At 28.9% G+C, this 14212-nt stretch overlaps 1 protein-coding gene across 2 annotated transcripts in view; it reads right to left on the bottom strand.

The window, feature by feature from the left end:
• Iru (E3 ubiquitin-protein ligase Iruka) overlaps positions 1-14212 on the bottom strand; it is a 113339-nt gene that overhangs the window by 45786 nt on the left and 53341 nt on the right. For both annotated transcript variants that reach the window (XR_012757402.1, XM_075373263.1), the window contains exons 5-7: positions 11946-12106; positions 6237-6352; positions 1319-1434 (exon numbers count right to left, since the gene is read on the bottom strand). Coding sequence is in view for 1 of the 2 variants with exons in the window: in XM_075373263.1 (XP_075229378.1) it covers positions 1319-1434; positions 6237-6352; positions 11946-12106 (393 nt within the window). In the remaining variant the exon portion in view is untranslated. The remainder of the gene's footprint in view (positions 1-1318; positions 1435-6236; positions 6353-11945; positions 12107-14212) is intronic.

Here is a 14212-nt window from a genome sequence, read left to right as displayed (position 1 = left end):
CCCATATAAAATGATTTTGTAACAGCATTTTAAAACTGACACCACACAACCAGTTCCAAGGCTACATGATCTGAAAAGGTTAACAAAATGTCATTGTCACTATTCTTAAGTATTGTCACACACAAAATGCTGAAGTTAACTGATGCACTACTATTCTCTAAGAAGAGAAAATAGAAAGAATAAGAAAATACACATCGTATTGGCATAATTATCTTTGCAGCTAACTTCAGATTTTAAACAGTTTCTCTTTAAGATTTAAACTACCAACTTCTGTCGAAGAATTGCAATGATTTTGTTTTACAAAGAAGGTCGTGTTCAAACTTTTCACACTCTAAAGTATTCATTTCTCATCACCATAGCAACATATAACTGCTACTAAGCTTCGACTTTTAGTTACTAAAAAGGGGATAAATAATTAAAAACACACTGCCTTGGTTTTGATTTTTATCAGGGAACAACAACCCAGTCTGGGCTCACCATAGGTTTTAAGGATAGCCAACCCTACTTTGGTGTAGCCATTCACTCCAGCCAACCCACGCCAAGTAAAGCCACTACAGATGCAAAAACTGACCAAGAAACCTATGATGGTCTGAGACCATTATTATACAGAGTCTAGATATGTCCAATTATGATAGAAAGAAGAACCCATAAGTCAAGCTTATATACCACAAGATGACCTTCTTGCCCATTGTATCTTCAAGTCCAAGCTTCAATTACCGAACATTATAATTAGAAACAATTACCTCTACACCAGTGAGGTAAGAGCTGCCAGCAGTACCAGAAACTCAGATTAGTGTTTATATGAATCAATTGGCCAACAATATATCCAACCATGAGCTCTTCAAATTTAGTCCCCTGCATGAGCCTGAGCTGTGGGCCAATCACAAAGCTTTACTGAGTATGATCACATCTCCATACTATTTCAACCCAGCTTTATAAAACACCTTGTTTTCATCAATAAATGTAAAATCAAAATGTGACGATGTCTGTAGTCTCATTGTATTAAAATAAAATAATTTTGAAATGTTTCCATTATTAGCACTTAGAATCAATTACTTAGAAAAAAATTACTATCATTTGAAATTAATACATATGTTTGCCTCAAATGGAGAATTGTAATTATGCCAGTAGAATATAACAGCAATACTATTTATAAATACAGAAATACAATTTATATGGTTAAAGGGTTAAGGTATTGACAATTATCAAGTACATTAATTTCAAGTAGTGTAATTATTATTGAAAAAGACTCACAAAATGATTTTTCTTTGCATAACAAATCCATAAAAAATAATTTAATTATGTAAATTCAACTTACCGGAAAAATGTAGCAAAAGGAGATAATACAGTATTAACACTACCACTAGCATTATTGGTTTCTTCATTAGAATCTCCATCATTCAATGTTTTACGGCAGATAGGACATGTGCCATGCTAAAAATATAAAGTGATTAAAATAATCTCAACATTATTGGTTTTGTTTTCTAGTAAACAAAATATCACTTAGCATACAGCATACTACATTTGTAACACATATATTCCATACAGCCATATATCTATCTATAGAGTACATCTTTACATAAAATCCATACATTTACCACATATATATATATTAAAAAGTTTCCTGGTCTACATAATCAGCTACTTTTTTTTATATATTTTTAAGTCATAAAACTTAATAACTTTTAATTAAAATAGTTGTTTTTTTTTTTCATTTTATTTTAATAAAATATATCTGAGGTGTATAATTTGGGTAACATATAAATACTTATATTAATTTTTTTTAAATCCTTATTAAAAAAAAAATAATAATTTTTTTTTGTACATATAAATAATTTTCTAAATTAAAATTATGCAATATATATATATATAAAGATATGTAAAAAAAATGAAATTAATGACATTTTAACAAAGTGCAGTTTTTTTGCATACTAGTTTTAAGACCAATACAGAATCCTAGATTATATTCAGTTCTTTTCATGAACTGCCCATTTAAATATTTTTTATTTCTAAAACCATCAATTGTTACATACAGAATCAGTAACAAATCTACAGCTTTATGATTAAACATTATTTTTTATAAATTGTAGTATACAAACAACTTTAGCACATAAATTGTAATACAATATTAATTGTATAATTATAGTGACTTGCCTGTCCATGCATCCACTGCGTTGCATTTGTATGAACCAGTTTTCCTAATGACCACTATAAACAACTTTCCTCAGCGGTTAAGCAAGTTGGTCACGGGTTATCTTACAGACAGATGATACAGTTGCTTCCAGCGTTTTACATACTCTGTGATAATTTGATTTGAAAATATTATTATTGTGTTACTTTTCCATCTGATAAAATTGAAGTTTTAGAGCTGGCATACTTATTTTGAAAGGGATTTGTTTCTTAAATATATACTTACGTACTTACATAGATTATTTATGTACTTTGCTTGAATTAATTTGGTTTATTTTAGTTTAGATCAACAACACACAAAACATAATCAGTTAAAAACCTTGTACCACCAAGTTCTACTTCAGAATCAAAATTTGCCGTTGAGTTAAGATCTGTTTAATTGACATAAAATATAAATCAATGGATAAATGGCTTAATAGATCAACAACACACAAAACATAATCAGTTAAAAACCTTGTACCACCAAGTTCTACTTCAGAATCAAAATTTGCCGCTGAGTTAAAAGATCTGTTTCTTACTTAAATATGAAAAGTTGTAAAAAATATGATCCTAAACACGTTAATACTGGATTTACTACCACAGATGTAAATAATGAGCCACAAATTCAGCATGTGATCTGTTTAAAAATTCTTTTAAACCCAAATGTGAAATCCCTCATTACTGAAACTGTAAGTTAGTAATAAACATTCAACGTTATAAAACAAACCTAAGGATTTTTTTGCTTGAAAATTGTCAAGAGATAAAATATACAAAGAAAATTAAGTTGTCTTTTGCAGGCAATACTCAAAAACAGTTGAGGTATCTTTTTAAATGAGCTTAAAAACAGCAAATTGTGAAAAAGAAAAATACAATCGATAAAGACCTGTTGTTACTTGCTGCAAAAGATACGATGACTTGTGTGTTGAAAGAATTGTCAGTTAAACAGCAAAATACGATAAGACTGTCAAGTGATATCGTGCACTGCAGAATTGAAAGCATGGCAGTAAAAGTTACAGAGAATTAGCTCAAGTCAAAAATAGTGATTTTTTGCCCTACAACTACTTTGGGATGAGCTATCAACATGAAGGCTACTGCCAATGAAATATTAAAAACTGGATGATTTCTTTGGAGAAAATGGACTGGAGTGGAAGTTGTGTGTTAGCTTCTGTTCTGATAGTGCTAAAGCTATGACAGGAAAATATGAATGAAGGTTTGCCACCAAAGTAAAATCAGTTACAGAAAATTATACCCTCATTCACTGCAGCATCTAAAGGCACTTTAAGCAGTAAAAGACACCAGAAAAATTTACTGTTTTGAATGAAAATCTGCAGTTCCAAATTTGAAATATTTTATGAGTACAGGAAATTGAAACGAAAGATAATTTCATCTGTAATATAAAACACCATTGCCTAATGCTTACTGAAACTTATAAAGAATAATTAAAGAAGACTATTCTGAATTCCTATGAATACAAAACCCTTTAATACTGGATCTCATTCCTGGAACTTAACTAACAATCAAAACAAAATTTTTGATAGAACGACTTTATGACGGAGGTTTGAAAATAAAATTAACTAAATTAAGAGTTATAAGAATTTTGGCTAAAATTTAAAAACAAATATCGATCGCTGTCCAGAAAAGCATTGTTACTTTTAATTCAATTTTCTACTAAACATAATTGTGAAATTGGATTTTCTGCTGCAGTAACAACAGCAAAATATAAATTTCTTGATAAATTTAATCTTGATCCAAATTTGCACTTAAAATTAAGTTCAACAGGGCCAGATATCTCTTTGTTTTAAGCATACAGCATCATCCTTCTCACTGAATTTTCAGTCTTCGAGTCATTATCAGTAGTTAATGTATAATGTAATATTACTTTGTAAATGTTTTTTTGTAAAAAATTATTAAAAAATTTGTAATAAAAAAAAATTTTGTAGATGATTTTTTTAATAAAATATATACTTTCAAAGAATACTGTAATTTTTTACTGCTTTACCATTCTGAGAATAAGTCTACCACTATCCTAATGACATATTAAATATTTAATAATTGAGTGGTAAGTTACTGCTGTAATTCAATTTTTTTTTTCACAAAGAGAAAAAAATTTAAGAACTGCTGATATAAATTATCATGCATTTAATTACAAATTACAACTAATATTAGGTGAATTTAGTATTAAGTTAATTATTTTAATAATAAAATAAATTAGTTATTTGGCATAAAAGATGACTATTAACACTAAAATGACACTAATTTACTAAGAACACAATTTGCATTATTAAATTTCAATTTGGTTTTAAGAGAAAATAGCTGTTCATAAAGATTGTTTTATTAATCTATGACAGTAATAGTGATTTAGAACTATAATGCTATGTATGAAAAGGCACATAAGGAATATAAATACAATTTAATTATTACAATGTTGAATTTTTGCTTTTTTTTAATATATTTTTAAAGGAAATGTATGATCTTTTAAGTGGTATGTTTAGAACTTATGGTAATTTTAAAGGCAATTTCCACCAGTACAAAGAAATCTGTTTAGTGTGAATATTCAGAAAAATTTCTGAATATCCTCTTTAAAAATTAATGCCACAGTCCATGTTGTATACAACTCTTTTGACATGTTAAATGATGACAATCACATACAAAACAGTTCTTGAAATTTATAAAAAGACAAGAGAGGTCATAAGTGACAAGATTCACAGATTTTTCCATTCATAAGACGCACCAGATCATTATTATTGAGAGATGACCAGCATCCATATGCACTTTTACTCAGTCTTTATTAAACTTCTAGCTCATTTTCTCACCATTTTTTTTCTCATTTTCATGCCATCAGTCACTGCATTTTCTCTATAAATTTCTCTAATCTGCAGATGAATTTCTGCTGATTAGTTTTCTTGCATTCAGAAAAAATAAAAATTTGAATTTTGAAAGACCAAGTTATGGATCCTACCAACTGTCTTAAATATTTAAAGCATACAAAAAATCATAAACAAAACCTTCTTCTTCAATAACGGTGTTTGTGTTAGTACACATATATAAAAAGATGATTGAAAAGCTCTAGTGAACGCACTTGTTAATAGTCATACTTTTTGAACAAACCTTCTACCCAACATATTATATGTTGAAACTTATTTAAAAAAAAAAAAACTGAATCTTTCACAATGTTTTAATTTTATGGAAATTTATCTATTACCTTTTTTTATGTAGTATGTAATTTAGTAATATGTAAAATATGTTTTTATCAAAATAATTATGTTCACACAAACTGTTTGACAGCTATAAACAAAATATTACTAGAAAAAAGTTATATAATTAAATGGCATAATTTATATTAAATACCATAACCAAAAAAAACTGTAGGTGACCTGATATCAGATATAAGTAACTCTTGAGATTGGAAACCATTCTCAAGATAACATGCATCCTATGCCAGGCTCACTATGAAAAGTAAAAAGATAAGTAGTTTTCTATTATAAAACATAATGCTGTACATTTTGGCATGTCAAATTCAATGCAAGCAAACCCTCAGTTTTGCTTACTTCAGGGATTTCTGTAATGTGATCATTACAGAAAAATCAACTCTCAAAAATCATTATTGTCTCTTCTACCTAAAATTTTTAATTTATTGTAATCGTGAAAAAGACTGAGACATATAGTATACAGCAGCAAATTAATTATGCAAATAAGCAAGTAAGCTATTGTTTTTGTTTTTGTTTTTATTAGCCGCAGATAATAAAGAACAATAAAACATCTACCTCTAAAAAGAAGCAAAAATTTAAAATAACAGGAATCGGATCAATTTCAGATAATTTTAAATTACATATAATAAAAAAAAAATACTGAAAGTATAACATGAGAATTCAAAAATAATAATAGTATGAACCAAAAAAACATTTTTATATTTTATAATTAAAAATTATGGCAGTTTTTAAAAACTTCACTTATAAAATTTAAAACATAACTAAATCAAACTATTAACATGCATAAGCAGAAAAAACACCTAAATGCAACTATACAACATAAATTTATAGTATGTGAACAAAAACTCTATAACTGACCAATTCAAGCCATGGAATGATGCAAGGACTATGATAAACATGTTCACAAGACAGTTTCCTTACTGGTTCGTCAATTTTAAAGTCTTCCCAGCAAACAGAGCATTGCAGGCTAGAATCTGTAACAAACATGATTAGCTGTGGACATTCACTGAAATACTAAATCAATTACTTTAAGAACACACGTGAAATAAGAGATTGAACGTAAAGTGCTTATTACATTATTTAATCACAATGAACATTTTATTGAAATCATAGTCTGAATATAAAATTTGACCAATTAGGCCTTTTAAGAGCATTATTTACTTTAGGATTTATACAAGTTACAATATTTTCAAGATATATACAGAAAAAAAAAATCCATTTCGTTTCTCCTAAAAGCATATACAACTTCAGACAGTTTTGTAAAAAGAGATTTTATTCTAATTTAAGATTCAATATATACAGCATAATTTCATCTCAATATCATTCAATTAGTATCATCACAATCAATCATAGATAAGAGAGATTACCTAATCAGATGTTTGCAGAGGTTAGACTTGAAATCTCAGTGAATAAATTACAAATACAAAAAGCAGAAATAGATAAAGATATAATTTTATAAGGCACATTCCTTAAACTTTAAAAATAGCAGCACTACATATAGAAAAAAACTCACAATCAATTCAGTAAATATATTTTTGTAATTTTCATAAAAGAACAAAATTGCAAATTAGGCTTTTTGAAAGGATTATTTATATAAGGTTAAGTTTGAAATCATGATTTTTATATTGGACTGTTAATATTTAGATCTTTCATTTAATTATTTAAGTATAATTTCCATCCTCAAGTGAATGGATTTCTACCTCTAATGAATAAACTGGAATAACTAACACTAAAACTAATAAAACTCCTGCTACAATAGATAGCGTTGGTGGATAATAGAAACCCACTTATACTAAAATAAATACACAATCTACAAGAATTCTAGAATATCATTCTAGATTATCAATATAACTTGAGTCTTATCCTTCCTGGGAAATTCATTCGTAATCTCATATATCTTATTACACAGGAAAATAAATGAGGATATATAACTAGTGGTCAATCGCCTTCCTAATAACATCGAAGGCAACAATAATGTTAGATTTTTATAACTGTTACGTACAAGAAAAGATGCATCTACTATACTAGAGAATTTCTGGAAACTTGAAGAAATTGATGCTGATGCTTCAGGCAATGAAACCTCAACATGTGAAAAACATTTTCAAAGCAATACTACTCAAAATAATCAGGGCAAATTTTTTCATGTCGTTACCATGCAAGGCTAATAACATTGAACTAGGCGATTCCTTTGTCAACACTAAAAACAGATTTTTATCTTTGGAAAGAAAGCTAAGTAACAATTCCAGTCTTAAAAATGCTATTCCACTTTCATACAGGAATATTTAGATTTAGTTCATATGTCACTACTCAACTCAGATTTGTTATTTTAACAAATCGAATGTGTTATTTACCTCACCATCCAGTATTTAAACCATCAAGTTACTAAAATTTGAGTTGTCTGACGGTTCAGCAAAAACCACTAACGGTTTATCATCCCTCAACAATACTCTTTCAGTTGGACTTGTAGTTCAACAAGATCTATTTTCCATATCACTTAGATTCAGAATCCATAATTACATCATTACTTTTGACATAGCTGAAATGTATTATGAGATATTAGTTAAATCTAGTGATTCCAATTTACAACGCATACTTTGGCATGATTCTCCAGATCAGGAGATAAAACACTACACATTACGTACGGTAACTTATGGGATCACTTGTGCACCATATTTGGCCACACGGTGTTTAATTCAAATTGCAAATGAAAATGAATTTCCACTTGCATGTAAGTCCATTCAATATGATTTTTATGTTGATGATCTCATTCAAACAAATTTCAAACAAAATTGATGAAGTTATTCAGTTAAAAAATTGATATTTCTAAACTATTACAACAATATGGTTTTCCACTCCATAAATTGTTTTCCAATAATAGCATCATTTCTACTTCTGAAAACAACACTTCCATTCCTTTAGTTCTATGGAATTATTTCTCAGATAACCTACTTTTCCAAACTACTCATGCCTCTGATTCTAAAAACACAATAAAAGAAATATTCTGTCCATCATAGCAGGTGTATTTGACCCTTTACGACTACTGTCCTAAAGTTATATTTGACCTTTAGGTCCAATTGTTCTCAAATAAATGTTTTATGCAATCATTGTGGCAACTTAAAATTAATTGGGAGGAAACATTACCCAATACGTTACTAAGAAAATGGCTAAACCATTTATACACCCAGTTGCATTTAATTGAATCCATTAAAATAAATCGTTCAATCAAACCCAACATTGACAGTAAAATTAATTATATTCAAATACATGGATTGTCTGATGCCTCCATAAAGGCTATAGCTGTTGTTCTTACATAACTGTATGCACTAAAAATAGTATTTCCTCTAATTTCCTTTGTTCCAAGTCAAAATTAGCACCCTTAAAACAAATTACACTTCCAAGGCTTGAATTCTGTGGTGGTTTACTATTTAGTCGTTCATTATTAAGGTAATTAATGCCTCAAACATATAGTTTGACGAAATACATTTATACAGATTCTACGGTAGTACTACATTGGATTCATGTACAACCATCTAATTGGAAAGTATTCATCAGCAATAGAATTTCTGAAATTCAACAAATTACCATAAATGCTAATTGGCATTATGTCAAATCCTCTGATAATCCAGCAGAAGTATTGTCTAGAGGCTGTTCAACAGGTAAGTTAATTGACACATCTCTTTGGTGGTATGGTCCTCATTGGCTTTCACAAACTGCGGCCCTTTGGCCGAAAGATATTAATATTACCTTCAATAACTGTAATATAAGTGCTGAATATCTAATAGAAAAACGCAAACATATTGTAACATCATTTGTATCTACTGCTGTATTCGATTACACAGAATGATTTTCATCACTACATACTTTAATTCACATTTTTAGTTTTTGTTTCAGATTTATTTATAATACCAAATTAAGACAATTAGAACAAATCTCTGGTCCTTTAACTACTCAGAAACTAAACCACATTCTTACCTTTTTTATTCCACAATCACAACACATGCATTTTAGTGACAAATTAAACAACCTTAAAAACAATTAAACTATTTCTAAACAAAGCAAACTTATCCATTTCTGGATAATGCAGGCTTACTACGCATAGATGGCAGACTGCAACACTCTCTGTTACATTACCAAGTGAAACATCCTATTGTTTTTCATCCTGTTGCTAACAACACAAAACTAATCATTAATGCTGAACACTTGCACTCTTGCAATGCTGGTGTTCAACTTATTCATCATTCGTTATGACAGAAATACTGGATAATAAACAGCAAGAAAGTTATTTCCTTTATCATTCATAAATGTATGACATGATATAATGCAAAAACCCATGTACAACAGCTTGGTCAGCTACCATCTTCCAGAGTTATTCCATCCAACCATTTTCTACTTGCACAGTTGACTACAGTGGTCCAATTACGATGCATCTTGGCGGGCAGAGGTCTAAAACATTAAGCAAACGTTATATAGCACCTTTCATATGTCTCACCACTAAAGCTATTCATTTAGAATTAGTTTCTGATCTCGTCTCACAGTCTTTTACAGCAGCACTTAAAAGATATGAATCTTTTCTGATAACGGTTCCAATTTCTGTTCCACCAAAAATATACTTTATAATTTGTATCAAGTTTTACTTCAGAAAACTTAAAATCTGACATTGGGGCATTTAATACAATACAAGATAATTACTTGGTCTTTCATTCCTTTCTCTTGACCCTATTTTGGTGGTTTGTGTAAAGCGTAATCAAAAGCGTTAAATATCATATGCATCGTGTAATAGGACAAACCATTCTTAATTTTGAAGAATTATATACAATTTTGACTCAAATTGAAGCCTGTCTCAATTTCCATCCTATCTTCCCTATTTAAAATGATCACACAGACTTAGAATCACTATCACCAGGACACTTTCTTATCAGCTGATCACTCGCTTCCTTACCTGATCCCGACTACCAATAACTTAAAATTAATCGATTAGGCCGCTGGTAACTACTATAAAAATTTGTACAATCTATCTGAAAACAATGGTCAAAGGATTATTTACATTAGCAACACAGTAAATGGTATTTTCCATCATCGCTAACAAAAATTCTTCACCCATGCATTGGAAACATGGAATTGTCACCAGGTTTATCCAGGCTCTTACAATCTTGTAAGAGTTGTTGATTTTAAAACAGGTCCAATAAGAAGATCTATTCATAAATTATACGTGTTACAAAGTGATTAATTCAATTAATTTTTTTTTTGTAATACTTTTAATCAATTTAAATATTTCATACACTCTGTAATTTCATTTGATTGTATTTTGTGAACACACTTATAAATATTGTTTTTAATTATGTATTTGTATTAGTTTAATTATGATTACGTAAAATGCAATTTACTCAATTGTATTATTATTTTAACAATATGTTAATCTTGTTATTGTCCATATATACAACTAAACTTATTGTTATTCATTCAAATAATTCATTATAAATTGTACCTTTTATGTAACTTATTTCTAATTGTAAAAAATCATGTTTAAAAAAAATAAAATCATATGATTCATGTTATCAGTTTAATTCATGTATCATATGACGTTTGGCAAGAAGTATGTATAGACTTAAGTTTCATTCATGTTATTTAAAATCCACTATTAATGAGATACATTAATTTTCAATTAATTTATTTAATGGTGTTTCTCCCTCAAAGAAAAAGAGACCGTAAACCTTGTCCTTACACAATGCACAGAACACATACACTTTAGGAGAATCTCTCATGCTCAAATCTTATATGTGGGGATTCCAACCCCTAAATGCAAAATTATATCAACTGACTGTAATTTATGTGAAAGATCGCTTCATCAGTGAAAATTAAATGCAAATTGAAGGTTACATCTTTCATTTTCTCCAGCATCGATTCACAAAATACCAATTGCTTTCTTTTGTCATTACAGGAAAATGCTTGAACAAGTTGTAGTTGAGGAATTTACGAACCTATGTGAGTTATGTTGAAATGAATCACAAATTCTCCCTACTTTTTCCTCCGAAACCCCTGATCATTCTGGACGTTCTCCTTTACAGATACACCCAGTCTCCTGAAACTGTCGAAACCACCATCAAATGTTCTTTGAAGAGGGTGGATTAATGTCAAATTACCTTCAAAAACTATGCTGCACCGTAACTACCAAATTTATTTTCATGAACTTGAGAACACAAAACGCCTTCTGTTGTTGATGCATCATTTTGAGGTCACATAACTAATGCACTCATGCGGCAGTTATTTGAAACTTAGAAACAATCTTTCAAATGATCTGTGACTCATTCTATAACAGGTCTATTGAATTGAAAAATTGCATCTTGAAATCACTTTATTCTTTTTGAGTAACCCACTATTATTTACAAAAGAAGAGTACTGTAATACTTGCTTGACTGCATAGCATTTTCCTAAAACTTCTTTAAAATTCAGGATTTCAAAACAACATAGGACTTCTGCATTATGTTAACAAAAAGAAATTTTGTGCTTAACATCAAAAAAGCGAAATATTTTTATAAAAAAAGAAAAAATTTCATGGAAAGAGCTTACCAACTTGATCTTGTGTAATTATAACAATAGGTATCTCTTGAATCTTATCTTTAGCTAAAGGAGGTGGTCCAGTGCCATCCATCTGATTCAGAAGTTGGGTAACTATTGCATCTAGACCATCACGACCCCATGCATAATCACCAGGATTACCAAGGAACAAACTAAACAAACAACCACACACAAAATTTCTAATGAAAAAGATTATTGATTTAAAATAAAAAAAGCTCAATTACTAAGGTTTTTTTTTGGCAATGATAATGAGATAAATAATGATAAATACCAGACTCTTGCTGGGAATTGAACACAGAACCAGTGGAAGAGCAGCCAGCAAACTGACTGCTATGCCAACTGGCTAACTAATCAGAGCAGTGGTTGTGGAAAATCTATTTGCAAACATATTTTTAACTTAATCTAAAAGAATGTATAATGAAAAGAAACATATGAGTGAGAATATTAGCAGTACATACAGTACATCTGTATAGTAAGTAAATAAAAATACATTGTTCTTGTGTTTATTACACATGTAATAAAATTTCATTTACTCAACTAAATGTACATCTGTAGAGAACGATAAATAAATACACAAGAATAATATTCCTAAATCTTACCTGTTATTTGGGTAAAAAAGGAAGAAAAATTATGTAATTACTTAACAGAATATCAGAACTTCCAAGGCATATCAAACCAAGTACACACCAAATTACAAATTTATATTTATAATTAATTACTTTTTATAATTATACAAATATCAACAAACAATTATTTTACTATTCTAAAAACAGAGAAAATAAATTAACATTATCAATAAAATAATGGTGGAACGAATTATGATTTTATCAACAAGCATAAAAGTGAAAATGCAACTCACAATGCTACAGATCATGCATAATCTTAAACTGAATGATATAGTAGAAAGATAACCAAATAACGAAATAACTATTGAATTAGATTTAAAACAGGATATTAGAGATTTTTTTTAACAGAACAAGACTTTTTTAAAATAATGTACATAGTGTATTACTTTTAAAAGTTACAAAAATAAAATACCTCTGTAATATGTTGACAGGAATGTTGAACTGGATAAGTAAGGAATGGATAAGGTTCATGTAACCAGTTTCAAAATTGTAGACATTTTCAAGGCTAAGAATACACACCATAAAAACATATCATTTTGTAATTCTTATACTAAAAAAAAAAAATGTTAAGATTTTAAACCATAAAAAATGCCTTAAAACAAAAACCAAGTTCTAACTTGCGCATATTCCTTGATTTGTAAGCATTTGATGGTGTTGTTTGTATACCTACAAACAGAGTAAGCAAATAATTACTTAACTATGATTATTTCGTAAATCCCACCACAACCGTAATTTGAAAAGATTACATAACACAAATTTAAAAAAAGATACATAAATTATAACAATTTTTAATTTCACTTCAGCATATGCACAAATTTTTCAAGTAGAACACCTAAAAAGGATAACTGTTCAGAAATCCTCTTTTTATTCTTTCCATTAGTTTCATCCCACAATGTAGGAATTACACTTTTTAACAACCGATATTATGAGTATCAAAATAAATGTCTTAATGCATCCATAAATATATGAAAATAAACACACATACTAGGCACACACTAACATCACTAGAGAAAAAAAATGTCTATGAAGTTATACCTTACCAAATGAGGGGAAAAGTGAAGTTCTAATGTGTTCACCTTATTCTTTCCTGCATTATTTACGAGTTCAATTTTATTTTTTAAAGAAAAGACTACTTGAAATTTCTACTGAACTTAGGAGAAAAGCTGCATCAAAACCTGTAAAAAGCTCCTTTGATTTGCCGCTTGGCAAATTTCAATATATCAGTTCAGTGCAATAGTCAGTCCTGCATTGTATTTCAAATTTATGTACATGAAGTCACAAAATCCTTTTCTCAATAATGGCAGAATCCCAACAATATTAATAGAAATTTTGCTTTCCTTCACAACTCTATCAACATTCCATTATTAAATGAAAATATAATAATATAGCAATATCTATTTCAGAAAAAAAAGTTCTTAATACTGACCAAGAACTGAAATAATATTATAATAAATATATTTTTTTTAAATTGTTGCCACAAAAAAACAGAACACCAGAGATTTTTTTTAAATACTTGGAATAAAAATCTTTATTTGATAAAACAATCTTTTACATATATGTTAAAAAAAATTGCACTAGTGCAAATACAGGATATTTAATAAGCACATTTGTAGTAAATAGCTCATGGTTTTC

Source organism: Lycorma delicatula, chromosome 1 (assembly GCF_047948215.1).
Source record: "Lycorma delicatula isolate Av1 chromosome 1, ASM4794821v1, whole genome shotgun sequence".
In the NCBI taxonomy this organism is placed as follows: Eukaryota; Metazoa; Arthropoda; class Insecta; order Hemiptera; family Fulgoridae; genus Lycorma; species Lycorma delicatula.
This window is presented reverse-complemented; position numbering and strand designations above follow the sequence as displayed.